General features: G+C 42.7%; 2 protein-coding genes and 1 pseudogene across 2 annotated transcripts; 1 reads left to right on the top strand and 2 right to left on the bottom strand.

The window, feature by feature from the left end:
* The first annotated feature begins 5277 nt into the window (after nt 1–5277).
* Nucleotides 5278–5989, top strand: LOC126852023 (ATP synthase subunit a-like; annotated as a pseudogene).
* A 668-nt stretch (nt 5990–6657) lies between these two features.
* LOC126851913 (neutrophil collagenase-like) lies at nt 6658–7542 on the bottom strand. Its single transcript, XM_050596248.1, has one exon. The coding sequence runs from the start codon at nt 7540–7542 to the stop codon at nt 6658–6660; it is 885 nt and encodes a 294-aa protein (XP_050452205.1).
* A 6087-nt stretch (nt 7543–13629) lies between these two features.
* LOC126851912 (uncharacterized) lies at nt 13630–14535 on the bottom strand. Its single transcript, XM_050596247.1, has one exon. The coding sequence runs from the start codon at nt 14533–14535 to the stop codon at nt 13630–13632; it is 906 nt and encodes a 301-aa protein (XP_050452204.1).
* Between the last annotated feature and the right edge of the window lie 5227 nt (nt 14536–19762).

Genomic DNA, 19762 nt, shown 5'->3' with positions numbered 1-19762 from the left:
CCGACTCCAGGAAGCCGAGGATGTCGTCCGTATAAATCTGGCCAGGAGCTTCCAGAGGCAGGAACGATATTACAACCTGCGACGGAGGCAGTGGCGACCGCAAGTGGGCGAGAAAGTATGGAAGCGGGAACACCCGCTGTCGAATAAAGCAAACGCCTTCAACGCTAAGCTCGCGCCAAAGTTCATCGGACCGCTGAAGGTGCGTCGGATGATTTCGCCTGTAATCGCCGATCTCCGAAGTAAGAGCGGGAAATGGTACAGGCATGTACATATACAGGACCTAAAACCCGCTCCGAAAATAAACAATAACAACGAAACGGAGACCGACGATGACAACGGCGATATCAGCGACGAGGAGGACAACGGAAACAAACAACAAACAACCGAGTAAAAACAAGAACAAAGCCCCGGCACGCACAGAAAGCAGCAAAATGAGCATCGAGAAAGACATCATTGCTGAGATCGCCCGAATCCTCGGAGAGACCGAACCGGCCTACGGGCCACCCGGAGCTGTGCAGGAGGCACGACCAATCGACCGACCGCCACCAACACCACAGCCACCGAAAGTCGGCACCTCAATACAACGGTCCGACAGAACAAACCGCCTGAAGGCAGCCATGCTGGCCACTCCACCGCCACCGCTCGCCACTTGTCGTCGTCGCCGAGACCAGCCGCCGCTCCCAGCCAGACGGCCACCACGAGACCAGGGATCGACATCGGGGGACCCACCACCCGCCCCCCCATGCCCGAAATCCTGGTCCCCATGGGGCCCGCACCGCCACCACCGATCATGGTGGAATTAGAGCCAGGCCTTACAGCGCCGATACCGCACTTCGCGGTACACGTATCACGGCGGTGTAAAATTCGTTTACCGCATGGCCGTTGGACCTTAAGATTTGCCGCCGACGGCAAACTTAGATACCGCCGCAAGATAGCCTAGGCCCGCAAAAGCCTCATAGTTCAGGCTTAATTAAGAGGGGTGATGTAACGATGCATCCCCCATCGTTCCCGACACGTCGCCCGTCGGAAGTCTGCCGCCCGGCGAACATCAGCCGGGCAGGGGCAGAGGCGCTTAGCGCCCATTTTTAAATACGAAAACAATGTTTATGACAAACACCGCCGTTAGAGTTTGTCATAAACAAAGCGAGCGCCGAACGGCACCGAACGTTTCCGGCGAATGCCGATCGCCGAGCGCGCGCTGCCGGAGGCCCGCGTCGTCTCCCCCACCCCGAGGGGGATGCGAACGGCGCGGGTGTCACCGTCGCTCGCTTCGGTAGGGTATAAAAAGCCCTACCGAACACCAGACAGTACCAGACCTGAATCCGCTCGAGCAGTACGCTCCGAGACAATTCCAGGAAAACCGATCCTCACGTCAAACAGACAGTAAACCGGAGGTTGACGCGTTCGCAGCCTCCGCCGAGTATTCTCGGCTATCTGTTCTCGAGACGAATCCCGTTTTAACACACATCCGTACAGGACAGAGAGTGGACGAGTTCGCCGCTTTCCTCGAGGATTCTCGAGCCTCTACGGTCCGATTACCTGACCATCCGGACTCCGCGCACAGACGCATCCCATGATCGTTGTCTGGGGACACGCGCTGCGTCACCAACGCCGACGCATACACCCGACTGCAGGCCTGACACCCTGCAATCCGCGTCGAACATCCAGCCGCACGCAATACTCGTTTGAACTTACGTATCTCGCACGATATCAAATTGCCAGATATCGAAATACACGCGGTGCCAATACGCGCCCGCCTTACCGCGCGCACCTCGCATCAACAAACGCGAGACGACAACACGCGCCCGCCTTACCGCGCGCACCTCGCGCCAACAAACGCGAGACGACAACACGTGCCCGTCTCACCGCACGCGCCCCGCGCCACCAGCCGGGCCATTTAACTAGATGCGAAAAAACCTTGTCTAGATCGGCGTCATAACAGCGCGTACGCTTGTCACAACTCATAACATTGTAACTGACTCATTTATCGATTGTAAGTTGAACATTGCCTCGAGTGGCGAATAAACGACGTACACAACAACTCACGTCCGTTGCGTTTCAACCCACTTCACGAATCCTGATTCCGATTGCGCTGTCCGCGCGCACGCGAAACCTCACGTGAAGCGACCCGTTACAGTGTATTAAAAAATAAATCTGAGAAAGAAATTAAAAAGAAAATTTTAAGAATTTGTATTAGTATTCGTAAATTGTATTAGTATTCGTAATTTGTATTAGTATTAGTATGTAAAGAAAAGCCGCACAAACGTCGGAACAAATGAAAAGCAAAATTCAACGTTCAATTTTCTTAATTATTTCTTCCCTTTAGTAGTTGCGTAGTCTCCTATGTGTACGTTTCGTAAGAAATTTTTTTTAAAAATGAGTTATACGGCATCCGAATATACGGATATGATTATTATGTACGGAATAGCCAGGAAAAATGCACGTGCTGCGGCTGATTTGTACGCGGAGCAATTTCCTGAGCGTGAACGACATCCTAATCGCAATGTAATATTAAGATGCGTTCAACGAGCGAGAGAATCAGGAGTTTTAATTCCAAATCGCCATACTGCTGGTGCACCCGTGCAAAATAATGGGATAATAAATGTGGACAATGAAGAAAGAATTCTTGCAGCGATAGAGGAGAATCCGCAAAATAGTGTGCGCCATTTAGCTGAGACACTTGGTTTCTCGCGACACTTGGTGCATCGTACTTTGCGCCAAAATGGATTGCATCCATATCATTTCCAACGTGTCCAGCAACTTTTACCGAGAGACCAGGAACCACGCATTAATTTTTGCGCAGGTATTTTTATTCACTTATTTAATATATTTTTGTGTTATTTTTAATAAATATTAATAATTGGCGAAACATGCACAGGATTTCTTGCACAATGTCGGCGGGATGATTCTTTTCCCGACCGCATATTATGGACCGACGAAGCAACGTTTACGCCCAACGGTATTTTTAATAGCCACAATTATTTACTATGGGCCGAAGAAAATCCGCGCGCTATTCGGCAACACACTTTCCAATATCGTTGGACGATAAATGTATGGGCAGGAATAACTGCGAACAGAATTGTAAGTAATAAATTTACTAATTGTAAATAATTTAAATAATTTTCTTTTGCAGTTTCGATAATCTCTTATTTCGGCAATTTTCAGATCGGTCCTTATTTCCTACCGCCCCGCTTAACTGGTGAAGTTTATACAAATTTTTTGGAACACCAGTTACCAGAATTGTTGGAAGATATTCCCCTCCGCGAAAGACAACAATTGATTTTTCAACATGACGGGGCGCCTGCACATTTTTCGCGACAAGCTCGCAACATTTTAAACGCGCATTATCCGGACAAGTGGATGGGTCGAGGTGGCCCAATCATCTGGCCGGCGCGATCACCGGACCTTAATGTTTTGGATTATTTTGTATGGGGGCACATAAAAAATTTAATAGAACAGAGGCGTGATGGTACAGAAGCGGAAATGCGAGAAGCAATTCTCGCAGCTTTCAATACCATCACGCCGGAAATGGCGTATCGCGCGACGCGCAATATTATTCGAAGGGCCGAACTCTGTCTGCAAGAACGAGGAAGACACTTTGAACAATTTTTGCATTAAATTATGAGAGTGGATTAGACCTATTGGGGATACCACTTTAAAAAAAATGCGCCATGCTATCTACCGCAAGGTGGTGCGGAAACTATAGCACATTTTCTGTTTTGTGTGTGTGTGTGTGAGAGAGAGAAAGAGAGAGAGAGAGAGAGAGAGAGAGAGAGAGAGAATAATAATTGATGCACAAGATTCAGCAACTTACTCTTAGATTTAGAGAACGATAGAAAAAACTGGTAATAAATATTGAGTGCTAGGAATAAAAATTAATTATTTTATAACAATAAAATCGAATGGATCCTGATATACAAATTTAAATATAAAGGGCTCTTAAACTCTTGTACTCTTATTAAGAGCCCCTTATAATCTTAATTAAAATTTGTATATCACGATTCTTTCGGTTTTATTATTTTAAGATTATTTCTGCTTCTACGCTGAGAGAATTTTCTCTTAGAATTTACTCTGAAAAATCATGATAATCTTGAAACAATATGATATGAAAAAAATTTTATGACAATTTTTCTGTTTGGTATTTATCTCTATAAAAATAATATCTATTAAAATAAAATATAAAATATGTTTGATTATTTATACTAAACTGCGTAGTAATATATTAATCAAACATATTTTATATTTTAATTGTAATAGATATTATTTTTATTGAGATAAATACCAATCAGAAAAATTTTTTTATTTCATGTTTTATATCATATTGTCTCATGATTATCATATTTTTCACGATAAATTCTAAGAGAAAATTCTCTCTATGTCATATTCATTATTTTATTTTTATTTAATATTTATTATTTATTTTTAAAATTTCTCTACGCCGCTCGTACATACTGAAAAGATCACATACATAAAACGGAGCGCACATTATGTGTATAATTATTTCGGTTGCCATAGCGAAGCACGCTCGCAAACCGCTCCTCCCATTGCTTCGCCGTGGACCGGGTATCAATCGACAGTGGGAGGCATCTTCGCGCCGCGAGCTTTTCGCGGCACTTTGTTGGCTGATCTTTTAAAATTAATATTTTCTTAAATATTGAGAAAATCACAAAATGGTACAGGACTTTTCTATTCAGAATAACACCCTCTACCTTCCCTTAAAAGGAAGTCCGCGAATTATCGGACACCCTGTATACACGCACACTCATATATTATATACACGCACACTCATATGTTATATACACGCATACTCATACGTTTTATACACGCACATTTATACGTTTTCATTCACGTACATTTATACGCCTATACACATTTGTAACTCCGCAGTCTGACATCAATAAACACTATTTATTCTATACACGCCTTACGATACTTGCTAGACCTTCCAAGCCCTGATCCCGGCCGAGCTATCCCACAACAGCGCTCGGAAAATCCGACCGTTACAAATTTTATCATTAAATGACTGAAAAAGTAAGTTTTAATTTTTTAAATCAACCATAATAGTTTTACACCTATTTTTAATGTAAAGAATTAGTTTAAATAAATAACATTAAATTGTCAATTTAAAAATATTTTCTTATAAATTAAAAATATTCTTTTATTCCACATATAATACCTAAAATATGAATATTTATCCTCCTTTTCTCCTTAATTATTTTATTTACTATTCTAAGAATAATTTACTTTTTTTACCTTCCCTTATTATTGAATAATAAATTATTTTTTAGTATAAAAAATAAATCAAATTGAATTTGAAAATGATAATAAATATATTTTCAATTTTTGATCCTTCAACAAGCCTAAATTTTTCTTTAAATTGATTAAGAATTTTAATTATTTTTTTATTTTTCCATATCAATTTTAATTAATCCCATCACGATATGTTATAATATGAAATTTATTATTAAAATTTTTATTTAAAGAATTTAAAATTTTAATTAATTATTCCTATTCAAATTTAATTATTTTTTAAGACCTTTTTCATTAATTATTACTTGCAATTTCATAGGATTATTTCCTTATATTTTCACATCTTCAAGACATTTAAGATTTTGTCTCTCTCTTTCTCTAACTCTTTGAATTTCTATAATTCTATAATATATAGAATATTTAAATATATAAATGAATTACTTGCCCATTTAACTCCCCAATGAACTCCTTATATTTTAATGCCTTTTATAGTTATCATTGAATCTATTAGATTAATTATTCGCCCTTTTACTTTAGCTATTCGTCTTACAGCAAATATAATTGCTGGTCATTTACTTCTCTCTCTCTTAGGATCATCTGGTGAAGTCATTAATAATATTTTTATTTTTTTAATGATAATTTTTTCTCAATTCTCTTATTTATTTTAGAAATTTCAGTTTCTATTATCCAAGCTTATGTTTTCTCCATTTTATCAACTCTATATAGAAGAGAAATTTAAAAATGTTTTTAATTAATTTTAACTTAATTATAAATATAAATTTATTATTCAATATTTCTTTTTAATTATAATTATATAATTATATATATACATATATATATATATATATATATATATATATATATATATATATTATAATAAAAAGTAATCAAAATCATACATTTCATCTAGTCTCAGTTAGACCATGACCAATTATTATTTCTTTTAGCCTATTTAATAATTTAATTTCAATAATTATATGATTAATAAACAAGTATTAATACGACCAAACTGGCAATTTATTGTTTGATTATTCTATCACGATGTTTCGACCATATGGTTTTGATCCTTATCAAGTGAAACTAAAATAACAATACTATAAATAATGATAGTTTAGAAGCGATAAAAGATATTTATTCGAGAGAAGTTTCTCGATGTTCTAACCCGTTATCCGTTCGAGCTTTCTTGGAGTATCCCGCGTTATCCTCGCGGTTTCGTTCGGGGAATCTCGATCGATCCTCGAAGGAGTGTTGCTGTTGCGATGATCCCATTTCCGCGTACATCTTCGTTCGTTGTTTCGTTCGCGAGTTTCGCCGTTAATAATGAAGCGTTTAATGATAGGATGGTCTTTATATATCCGCGTCAAAATTGCCCCTTCTTCGCCCCTTCGCATTCTATTTTTAAAGATATTACGGGAAGTCGCTTTCGTCGTCCTCGTCGGCGTTCTCGATCGAGTCGTCGAGGCGATAGACGCGACTAAGGAGATCCCGTAATTGTCGTAATAGTCCTTCCGTGGGGCACTCTATATCGAGAACGCGCAGGTCGAAGGGACCCGCCGAGGTAACGATGTTCTTAAATTCGTTAAACGCGTAAAATTGACGTTTAGCGAAGAAGCAAAGATTACCGTTGATGTATCGAAAGGCCGACGTTATCGCGGATGGTATTCCGGGAAATATATCTTTTAACGGAGCGTGTTTAACGACCAGCATGCGGCACTCGTCGATCTCAGCTACTTTGTCGTCGTCGTAGATAGCGTAGGTTCGTCCCGAGTGCGTGTTTATCGCGGCGTTAATCTTAGCGTTTCGAGGAAATCCGATACTGTGAAGGGATCTAGGCCAATTAGATTTCAATTTAAAACTGGGATATTCCGCGAGATAGATCGCGTCGTTCGCGAATAGAGCGAGATCGCCCGAGGGTCTTTGATACGCGGCGGATAGACGCGTGAAGTTGTTCGGAAGAAACGTCGTGTATTCCGTTAGCGTCATGGGTCTACCGTAGCGTTTCTCGGTTAGATCGATCGACCATACGTTGCGTCGATTAGATACGTATAAACGTCGATTCATTATTAAGGCCGCGTCTAGGCGCCGTAAAGCGCAAAGATCCGCGCGCGACGGATCGGTCGGCGCGACGCCGGTCGTCGGCGCTACGGTGGTAGCGGGCGCCGCGGTGGTCGCGGGAATCGCGGGCCGATCTCCGTCGTCGTGAAATCCGTACAGATTTTGTACAGCGAGGATATCCTCTACGCTTAGTTTAACCGGATATTGAAGCTCGTTGTCGGGTATATACGGAAACATCACTATCATCAGTCGTTGCGCATGCTGTGCTGCAGACCTAAGGCGTGGCCGATCTCGTGAGTTAGCGTTAGCAGCAGATGATACTTGTTGGAGGGATTCTTGTTCAGGCGCACATATCACGGCTCCTCGTCGTCGACGTGCACCTCCGAGGAGAAATCGGCCGCTCCGGTGGGGAAGAACGCGTGAGCGAGGGACCTTCGAAGACCGCCGGACAGACGTCGCCGTTTTCGACATTCGCGTAGGTGTGAGCGCCCGTTCGATACGATATCAATATATCGGGACGTTGCGAGTCGCGCGCGAACCTCAACGACGAACTCGCCGCCCATAGCGCGAACGCCGCTTCAGTCGTTCGTAGGAGTTCCTCGCTAGCCACTTGAAAATTCCACGTCATCTCGTTTTCGACCATTTCTTCGCGAACGGGCTGTACGCGCGATCGGGAATGTCCGCTAGACCGCATCGCGGTTTGCGCATGAGATTGAGCGTATCGGCGTTTAGCGCGCCATTACCAGGTAGTTGATAATATTCTTGAAACAGCGACAGCGCGCGACGCAGAGACGTCGCGTTATCGGATGATAGCGATCTTCCGCCGCCCTTCAGAAAACTGTACGTTCGCAGAAAGCGGAACGCCTCCGTCCTTTCCGGATTGACCGGCGTCGCGAACGTCGCGGCGACGAGCGTCGCCGCTAGAAAGAGAAGAGCCGTCTTCGTAGTCATCGCGCGAGATATCGGACGCGATTGATTCGCGTTTTAAAGGACACTCCTATTTTTATCCATTTCGAATTTGAATATGAGGTGGGGGGATATTAGAGCGAGAGAAAACAGATAGACGCGAATGCGCCGATGATTCGATCGAGGAAGCGGGTTTTCCTCGACAGCGATGAAGATCGGTCGAGTATTCGAGATTTATGCGATAAATACGACTGGAATATATATCTAGTAAAAAAATGTATATCTAGTAAAAAATGTATATCTAGTAAAAAATGTATATTTATTTCGAAAATTCTTTTCTACGACGATTCGAATATTTAGAAGATTCTCGAGTTTTTCGCGATTTTCTATTTTTAGTATTATTATCTGCGGTTTGAGTCGTATCGCGATATCCGCATCAGCGTGCTCATCTTTATAAAATGCGCGACCGCTGTAAAGAACATCAATGTGTTATTGTTCGCGGAATAGTATAGTTCGAGAAATGGATTTGATAAATCGCATAGTAAAATTGTCGGAGTATTTAACTATTAATGGTGATTTGATAGCCATTAAGGCTAATATATTACAAGAAATCGCGACCGATTTGCAAGAGGAGGCGCAAGGGGTGTTAGATGAGAGCCCCGAATTGTTTAAAATTGAGTTTAGAGTGGAGGGAAGCGATCAGATTTTGGAACTAATGTAAGTATTAAACGCGCGAGAACGTTTATCTTTTTATTCGATTTTTCCTATCTTTCTTTATAAATTTATTTACTTTTGTTCCTTTAGACGCAAAATAGAAGATTCGGTGAAGATCGCTCGAGAGACGCTATTTCAGCTTATAAATAAATCGAGAATAATCGCGGAGCAGGCCAAGAGAGTTCGCAAGGCGTTGCACGACTCCCGTAATTGCGGCGACGAGGAAGGCGAACCGTCGGTGAGTCTCGAGGGTATCGAGTCGTCCGCGAGCTGTTACGTCCCGGCGAATTCCGGCTGCGAGAAAGGGAATGCAGAGCTCGAAAATTTTCGCGGGACACGATCGCGAATTTCGGGTCAAATGAACCGCGTGGTTCTTCCCGGGGATACCTGCGATCAAGGTTATTCGCGACGGATACGCGGAAAAAGGGGATGAGGGGGTGTCTCAACGAAGACGGTGCATTTAAATAAACATTAAACACGAACAGAGGAAGCGTCAGAAAAAAGCTAAGCTACTCCCGGTAGATAGGGTGAGTCAAAAGGGAAATCGAGATGCAGGCAAAAAAAAAGGGTGAGTCATAAAAGTGAAACTCTTCGAGGAACGAAGGATGGGTCACGAAGTGAAATCGGTCCTCACAAAAAAAGGGCAAGTCGTAAAAGTGAAACTCTTCGAGGTACAAAGGTTGGGTCACGAAGAGAAATCGGTCCTCACAAAAAAAAGGGTAAGTCGTAAAAGTGAAACTCTTCGAGGAAAACAGAATTCCTGAGATATCTCGGAGTATTTTGAATTCAATTCTATGTTTAAAAATGTTTCGTATTTAATATGTTGTATCTACGTATTTTAGCTTAAGCAAGAACCCGAATCCGATACATATATATATGTATATATATTTATATTAAGGAGGCTACCCAGAGAACTTCATACGTCGAGTCAACGGAATAAATACAGAAACTATAGAATTATTTCTGGGTCGAATTCTATGTTCCTTCCCTAAACCGAATATAAAGCGAAGTATAAATTCGGCGATAATAGCGGGCGCGTAAGTATAATTTCCTACCTTGTGATGCTCGGCTCTTCTTCGATGTTGGTTGATGTTGCATGGAGGAAACGGGGTTTCTGCCCTGGCTTACGGATGTCTGGCCTTCCTTGGGTCCTTGTCGTTAATTTCGCGGGGTGGAACTGCTGGACGCTCTATAGTTATCGGGGTTAACTTGGCTGGCCACTCGATAACAGTTATGCACTTGGTAACGCGTTGCGCGATCGCGAGAGTCGCGGTATGGTGATTCACAAACAACTTTTCGTATTCTGGGTCACAATAAGATTCTACTCCGAAATACTGTGAATTATTAGAATCCGCGGGTTGTAGCGTTAATTCGCGGAGAAGTTTGCGCGCGCGATTCTTTACTCCACCTCGTCTGGTTTTAGGCATTTGATAAGTTGTTAAAATAACTACTGGCTTTAATCATAATGATGTGTAATACCAGAGGACACGGCGTGCGGCGGTCCGCACAGCAGTATCTTGTGTTTTATTCTGATTTGCAATAGCAGCGTGCGGTGGTCCGCACTGCTAGTATCGTATATCAGCGTAAGTGTGTGCGTGTGTGTGTGGTTGAATAGAGCCAGATACAGATGAATATTAATAAAACGATTAACCAGACGATTGAGAGTAGAGAAATGAATTTAGGATGTGTATCACTTACTCACAGAATCACGAGAATTAATACAAGAACACGTTGGATCCAGAGATAGGATAAATAATAAAAATAAAAAATTGATTCACTTATAACACAATTATATTTTATACTTATACACTGTAGTATTAAATTGATTTAGAATATGTATTATAATTAGATGTAATATAAGATTATTTAGAATTAAACTAAATATTAAAACTAGAATTAGAAGTTGGATTTAGAAATAGAGTTGGATTTGAATTTAAAGTCGAAGGTTGATTGAGTTCGCGAGGGAGCTCGGTTGCTCCATCGGAGACGCGGAAGAGACTTGTTGTTCGGTCGGAGGCGCGGGAGAGACTGTTGCTCTATCGGAGGCGCGGGAGAGCCATGTTGCTCGATCGGTGGCGCGGGAGAGACTGTTGCTCTATCGGAGGCGCGGGAGAGCCATGTTGCTCGGTCTGCGGCGCGGGAGAGACTGTTGCTCTATCGGAGGCGCGGGAGAGCCATGTTGCTCGGTCTGCGGCGCGGGAGAGACTGTTTGAGTTGGAGCGCGCACTGAGCTCCTTCGTTTCGGCGGCTCGGCCGCTGCCGAGAATAGGGATGTGTAGTGGTGGGACGCGCAGTGGTGGGAAGAGCTAACGATGCGCCACGCTTCGGCGCTCGAGGAAATCAGGTGTCATGGCGTGTCTTTGGCGCGCTATTCAAATTGCGCTTGCTGGACTTTGATTATTTATAAGAGAGACGAAAAAAAAAAGGAAAATAAAATTAGAATTTTTGACAAGACGTGACAGAGCGAGAAGTAGCGCGGTGAATATTTTGCGCGATCTTATAATTTAAATTATCTATAATGTAAAAAATGTATTCGTTAATAACGGTTGTTTTATTTGCAGATAAAATGGAGAGCTTCCCGCGCGCGTTCGAGCGTATTTTATATATAAATTTTATATATAATTTTTATATAATTTTTATATATAATTTTTATATAATTTTTTTACGCAATTTTTTATATAATATTTTATAAATTTTTATATATTTTATTATTACATTTATATTTTAATATTTATGCACGTTTATTATACATTTTATTATAAATATATATTTTATTATGATGTAAAATAAAATCGTTTATAATTATTGTTCGAGATTGCAACGATCTCGAACTTCGCATTTTTGTTGCCGCGCGACCGCGTCATCGCCGCGCGCGCGATGCGAGGTAGCGTTTTCTGCGACCGAGCGAAAACGCGCGGCAACAACAAACATCGTCGCCCTTCTCGAAGGATCTAAGGTAAAATTGCGACAAACAAGTCACCTAAAAACTGTCGGCGGAAATGACTAAATTTCGGGGACCTTCTGGATCCTTCGAGAAGGCGACGACAGTATAAAGGTAAGCCGCCAACCGAGCGCGGCGCATTCCGCTCAGAGTACTTTGACGCGTGTACGCTACTCGAGTGAGATAAAGAGTCGGTCTAGTTTATTGAAATAGACATATTTCAGTACCGTTGTGTGACTACCGCAGTTATTCCGAGACAGACGATTTATCGCTGTTCATCCGCCGCGTGCGAATTATAATCGTATCTCGCGTATGATTAATAGCAAAAGTGTTAAGATTCTATTCATCTTAGAATCGAGCGCGTCTCGATACTCGCGGGTGTCGTTGTCCGTCGGCCGTCTCATTTCGCGCTTGTCTCTTTTGGAGCACGCTCGCTCGCACGCTCACTATAACTTTCGCTTTCAATTATGAATGAACGATGTGATTTAACTCTTTCCGTTTTCGCTTCCTTTCTCTCATATAGCCTATCCTTTTCTAATTAGTCTCGCCTCGCGTCGCGCTTCGCTCTTATCGCGGTCGCGATATAATATTATGATATAGCGTAATAAGCGTCGCAAAGATAGAGGATACGCGGTCAACGATTATCGTTGTATTAATATGTATATTTTTAAATAAGATATATAATTGAAAGATTTGTAATACATTATACAATTTATAATACATTATACAATTTATAATATTATGATATAATATTTAATATGATATAAAATATAATATACAATTTAATAGTATATTAATAATATATGCTAAAATTAAATATAATTCAAATCGTTATATAGCTTAAACCGTTATTTCGCTCCAACCACCAATCGCGCAATTTGCAAACGTTCTCCAATGCGCAATTCTTCGCGTGATATCCGCAGCGAAGGGCTCGCGGAGCGTTCAGTATCTCTAGTCGACCGATGTCCTCGAAATCGGCGTCGATGGTCTCGACGGTGACGTCGCGATCCTCGACGCCTTCCAGGATCTCGGCGAGCCTTCTTTTTTTCATAGCCCTTGACGTATATGCGTACTGTAAAATCGGGACTAGTTCCACGGCGAACGGCGTCTCGAACGAGTCTCTTCATCGACCCGTAATTAACGTGTCCGCTGTTCCACTTCAATTGATGATGATTGTTGATCAACCAGCAAGCTTGCGTTTTCTCCGCTTTCGTTAATAAATTCCACGACATTGGCGCGCGAAAGATATGATGCGTTAATTCTTTGCCGTTTTTCAATATAGCTATCTCTTTCGCGACAAATTTTTCGTTAACGATAAAACCTTGAAGGTCGGCGAAGATCGGCGTGTCCATCTTCGACGCGAGTCGAGGTTAGAATGCTCGCTTCTCTAAATTTCCTCTTTTTAAGCGTTTTATTCCCCCTTCATATTTTTATTTATCGCTATATTAGATTATTCTACACGATTCTGCGCACAACGTTAGTGAGCGGATTATACTCTACTACGCGATCGTGAATAATGAGGCAATAGGCTGTGGTGTTAGAGGGAACGTTCTCCTTGCAATCGAACTCTATACGAACGTCCACGGTAGCGCTCTTAATGGATTCGTTCTGTCGAGAACAGTCGATAACTACTATCGGACCGAACGTTTTAAATTTAAATAAATTAAAGAGTGCTTCGTCTTTATCGCATCCGTAGTATGTTTTTCGAAATTTCGAATACATATCGTACAGCACCGCGATTTTATTTTTTTCGAAATTTAGATTCATATCGTCGTAAGGATAAAAATCCGAATAAGATACAGTTTGACGTTAGTTAGTTTACAATCGTCAAACATGGAGGCATCTTGAAGCAGAACGTTCTTCCTTCCGGATTGCAGCGCGAAGATAACGTAACGCGGTTTCTCTAGTTGCGTTGCCGCTTTAACCGCCCACGAATGTTTGGTCGTGCTCTGAAGAAGCGGAAACTCGTAGAGATCCCACGAACGAAAAGCGACGCTCAGATATCTTCCGCTTTCCAATGTACGCAATAGCGCTAATTTATTAATATCGTTTAACACTACGTGAGGCATTCGCCATTGTATCTTTAATAGAACGATCTTGGGTTCGTGCGATTCGCGCGATACGAGACAATTGTGATCGTTGCGCGCTCGTATCAAGATAAGTTCGTGTCGCGCGTTGATCACGACGCGCTTGTAATCCTCGCAGAAACCTAGTAACACGCTGAGAGGTACGCAGAAGTTAAAATCGTCGATCGCGTGACTCTTCGCCGCGAAGTCCCATCCGGCGTTTTGCAATATGCTGCTTCTCTCGACCGTCAGCGACGCGTAATTCTTGATCGTGCTCGTTATCCCGACGTTTCTGCTTCGATCGATCTCTACCCCATCGAGCTCGTAGCGAATCTCCTCGAACATGAACGCGGCGCAATTGTTCACCAGTCTCGCCGAGCTTTCGCTCTCCGCATCCGATGGTTTCTTCGACTCGAGTGTGCCCTCGATGTAGAGGAAACTCTCGCAGGGTAAGGTGTACAGATCCTGTTGTTGTATAGGAATTCGTATCTCGTCGCTATTTTCAAATGTGGTATTAGCGTAAGGATTGTACGTGTGAGTCTCGATCTTGACGATGCGATCGTCGAAGATTGGTTCTCCGGTGATACTCAAGATGTCGCTCATTTCGCTCTTACGCGTAAGCAGTTTTCGGAACGACGAAACCCAAGGAGCGCAGAAAGGTCGCGTTGGCGACGGTTAATTTTCCGCTTCTCTTTCCCTTTCTTCTCTTCGCGTCTAGGGACGATGCTACGGTTACGATGGGCGCGCTTCTCGCGTTCGACTCGTTCACGACGAGCATCGCGCGCGTCCGTCTATCTTCTTCGTCGCGCGTGCAGACGAATCGTTATCTCCTCGCCTCGAAAGTCGATCGACTTTCCGTTTTGATCCACGACGCGCACGGTTATATCAGTTATGATTCGCGCGATGATCGGGAGGTAAATGATTCGCGCGGGAATTTCCGACAATTTATATCCGGGCGGAACGTTCGGCGCGAACTCGTGTATAGTGTGCGCGGATTTGTCGTTGTGATACGCTCCTGTCGTGACGTTGCACTCTACGCGAATAACGTTAACGGCCATAATATTTACCGGTTTATCGGAAGCGTACCATCTGTTCGGTTGTAGTACACGAGACGAGAAACCTAGTAACGAACCGATATTATCGGGTTTAGTAAAATTTACGCGATACGCGCACTTGATCTCGCTTCTCATGGTGTTATCGTTTCCGCGAAGCGCTATGGTGCGTTCGCTCCTCTCGCTGTTCTCGTCGTCGAAAACATCGTCGTCGCGGTCGTCGACGTTGTATATGTAGTCGTCGTCCTCGCTTCTCGTTTTCGGTTCCTCGCTCTCGTCTCGCTTTCTCTCCTCTTCTTTCGTCGGCCGTTTTCGACGAGTTGCGGCTTTTAGATACGCGTTTATAGCGTCTAACTCGTAAGATCCGACGGGAATCGCGATAACCTCATCGTTATCGTCGAAGTAAAATTTATTGTTCGTGGAATTTACATTCGGTATCGTATTGTAGGTTTCGAAATTAGTGAGACCTAACTCGTAATCGCCATCGCTTAGATCCAGAGGCGGAAAATAACTCGCCGTGAGGTCGCTGCTTCGTCCGGATAGCGTGAGAGTCAGCGACATGATCGGCGAACGCGAGCGAACTGTTCTCCGACGAACGATCCGATATTACGACCGAAAATTTTTCCAATCGATCTCTCGGAGAAATCTCAGGCACAATTGTCCGCAGATACTCTGATCGCTCGTTTGTTGAGAGTCACGATTGTATCGAATAATCGTATCGCGTCCTAGATATCGTTCGAGTTTGCGCGGCGGACGAAGATTGCCGAAGCTGTCGTAGTAGATCGCGTCGTCGCCCTTCTTCGTGTACACCATCCAATAAATGCCCGGTTTCGACGCGTCGTCTAAATTAATGATACCGCTTTCATTACGGCGCACTCGCATCGCAAGAGCGTTGCGCATAAACACGCCTCTAAAGTGAGGCACGCGCGAGAGTATCGCGGCGCGATTCAACTGTTCGTCCGTCGTTGCACCGAAATGAATGGAAAAATCTCTAGCGTTTTCCGCGAGTTTTTTTTTAACATTCGTCTTTTCTCGTCGAAGATGCGCCGCTTCCACGTTTGTAAGGCGCGAGATACGACTTTCCATCGCGCGATTGTGACGCTGTAACTCCTCCAGCCGCCGTCGCGCCGCTTTGCCATCGTTCACCGCTTTCGCGATTCCCGCCGCTCCTCCAGCCAAGGAACCGAGAACAACGGTAACAGGGGTAAGAAGCCGCCGCGTTTCGCTACAGGAAGTGCTCGTTTCCTCGTAATGGTCATTCTCCTCCTCCCGCTCTTCTTTCTCCTCGTTCTCGCGGGCACACCCATTCCGAACTTTGTCTTTGCCTTCATAACCGCCCATACGATCGTCGCGGCGGCTCTCTCGCCTAAGGTCGAGTCGCTCGCCGCGATGCGCTCGCGCGCTTTTTCGGCGAGCGCTCGATCGGCGATGTGTCGATCGGCGAGATCGCCGCTTTGCGAGTACGCGATGTCGTGTTCGCGGCAGGCCGCATCCAACGAATTGACACCTCTATCACCTCGCGCTAGTCTTTTCGCGAGACGGAAACCCAGCCCGCAGAATTGATAGCCCGGTATATGTAGCTCGAAGGGCAGCGCGTTTATCGCTCTGTTCAATAAGCCAGCACCACCGATATCACTGATTACACCGTTTCGCTTCGAGAATTGCATTCGCCGCAATCCTTAACCCTTTCGCCACTACGGGCGACTATAGTCGCTCTCCATAAAATGCCACTGACGTACTACGGGCGACTATAGTCGCTCTCCATAAAATGCCACTGACGTACTATGGGCGACTATAGTCGCTTTCCATAAAATGCCACTGACGTACTACGGGCGACTGAAGTCGCTCTACATAAAATGCCACTCACATACTACGGGCGGCTATAGCCGCTATGCATAAAATGCCCCGTATTGTACATTGTATAATACATATGACAAGCGATTAGAGTTACTTCACATCGAGTATCTTTCGCTGGAAATGTAGCATGTCTTGTTTTTTATCATTTGTTTCTCTCGAGATTCCTCAAGTATAAAAATCACAAAAAAATGCCAAATCAGTTTGAAGACGCTCGTCTGAATGTTTGCATCAAATAAAGTTAGTGCTTTCTAAAGATATATTTTTTATTTTTGTTCCCGACAACAGACACAAAGATATAGTTCGTTATTTATTAAATTTATTTACCTTTATTTAGATTAATTATTTTTTAACAGATTTTAACCCATTCTTTAAAATGATGAAAAATAAGAGAGCAAGACGTATTAATGATGAGGATGAGAATTATTCGGAACAATCAGAAGATGATCAAATAATTTTAAATTTGGCAAAAGAAAGACGAAATACTTGTAATAAAATAATTCGAGCAAATATACTAAATTCTGAATCCGAAGAAGACAATTCAATTGAATCTGGAAAAGATATAAAAAGACAAATTACATGGAATATCAAATTATTCCGGCCGAATATTCATAAATTTCAATGCAATCATTCGGGAATAAAAACGTCAATTGGTTATTCGGCATCAGCTTTAGATTTTTTCTAGTTGTTCTGTTCCGAAAATTTTATAAATTTCATTGTTGGCACGACAAACGATTATCGGAATAGAGTTGATAACGATACAAATACGATAAATTCCCGAAACACTTCTCTCCCAGAAATTTATTGCTTCCTCGCCATAAAATTATTAATGTCGCGAAATAAAAAATTATCATATTATAAATACTGGTCTAACGACGAGTTGTTGAAAAGCAAAATTTTTGGAGAAGTGATGAGTCGAGACCGATTTTTATATTTGTTAAAAGTTTTACATTTTAATTCTAATGAAGTAACTGCAGATAGGGACAAATTATATAAAATACGGGAAATTTGCGATATGCTTTGACAAAGTTTTCAAAACGTATTTTACCCTTTTGAAAACTTATGCATTGATGAGGATTTACTTCTGTATAAAGGTAGACTGTGACATTTAAACAGTACATTCCCTCTAAACGAAACAGATTTGGGATCAAATCATTCGTTTTATGTGATACTAAATCTGGATTCATACAAGATTTTATAATTTATACTGGAGGATTGACTATAAGTAGCGAAAATGAAATTATTGGGAAATCGGGCACTGTAGTTATGGAATTATTGAAACCGTATTTAAATAAAGGCCATACTTTATATGTGAATAATTGGTACACAAGTCCGGCCCTTTTTATTCTTTTAAATCAAAATGGAACTAATGCTTGCGGAACAGTCCGAAAACGACGAAAGGGTATGCCAGTTATGCAGGATAAATTAAAAAAAGGTGAAGCGAGTTTCCGCTCCTCTGATATTCTATTGGCTATGAAATAATGTGACAAGAGGGAAGTGTATATGTTGTCCATTTTTCACAATGAAGAATTTGTCGACACGAAACGGCATTATCGCACACACGAAATGATAACGAAACCAAAGTGTGTTGTCGATTATAATCGATTAATGGGAAGTGTTGACAAAACGGACATGGTTATTAGCACAATTCATTCACAGCGAAAATATATGAAATGGTATAAAAAATACTTTTTTCATTTAATAGATATATGCGTATGGAACGCTTACTGCTTATACAAATTTAAAACTGGTAAAGATATATCAATGGCAAATTTTCACTTACAATTAATTCGGCAACTTTTAAATCGCTATCTGCAAAAAACGACCAACAATATTTCAAACAAATCAGGACAAACAAATCCACTTCGGCTAACTGGAAGACACTTTCCTTCGCTGTATACAAGTGCAACTGCAAAACGAAAAAATCCATTGCGAAAGTGCGTTGTATGTGCAAAAAATGACAGGAGGAGCGAATCGCGATACCAATGCCAAATTTGCGATGTTGGTTTATGCGTAATATCATGTTTCGAGCAATATCACACACAATTTCATTATTAACTGTAATTATTATCTTACAATTATATTCTCTAATTTCAAAATTTAATAAAAAGTTAATATGTTTAAATGTTATAAATATTTTAATTTGTGGAGTTTTTTTTCAATAAACACCGTCAAACCAACTCGGGTTGCCGTGAAGCGTAAACGCGGCCGCTGTCGATTTTACTCGAGCACCGTGCACATTTTTGGCGCGGCGGCACGTTCAGCGGAAATACCACGGCGAAGAAGTCGCCCGTAGCGAAAGGGTTAATGAGCGGCGCGGGTCCGTCGATATGCTTACACACACGCCGAACGTGCAAACGACCCCCACGAAAATTCTGCTCACAATGCGGACGAGACGGCGTGTTCACAAGAGAATGCCATCCCGCGCTGGGAAACGCCAGGCGGGCCGGGTCGCCAGCGGTCAAATCCAGCGCCCCGAGCCCCGCATAAAGTATGATCCGAGACCGCACATAAGGATAAAAATAGACCGCACGCGCTTCCGAAAACTCATAGACACTGGGGCGGAAATATCATTTGTTAACGAGAAAACGGCACGACAATTACAACGGTACGGGCACAAGATGCAAGCGCATGACGGAGAAATACAGATGGCAAATGGGGAGTCGGCCACAATACCAGGAACCATCACCGCGCCCATACGCATTAAAGGGAGAACGATCCAACACAAATTCGCCATACTACTGAAACTAGAAAGCTCGGTACTCATGGGAGTGGACCTGTGGACACGAACAACGATCCGGTTGGAGCCACCCCGAACACATCAACGAAGAGGCAACACAACACTGTGCACAGCGACCGGAGGATTGGCCACACGAACAACTAACGAAGGAGAAAACTACAGGAATTCTTGGAAAAGAATTCGG

This window comes from Cataglyphis hispanica, chromosome 9 (genome assembly GCF_021464435.1).
Source record: "Cataglyphis hispanica isolate Lineage 1 chromosome 9, ULB_Chis1_1.0, whole genome shotgun sequence".
Classification (NCBI taxonomy): Eukaryota; Metazoa; Arthropoda; class Insecta; order Hymenoptera; family Formicidae; genus Cataglyphis; species Cataglyphis hispanica.
Note: the sequence above shows the minus strand (reverse complement) of the source record. Positions and strands in the feature narration are given on the sequence as shown.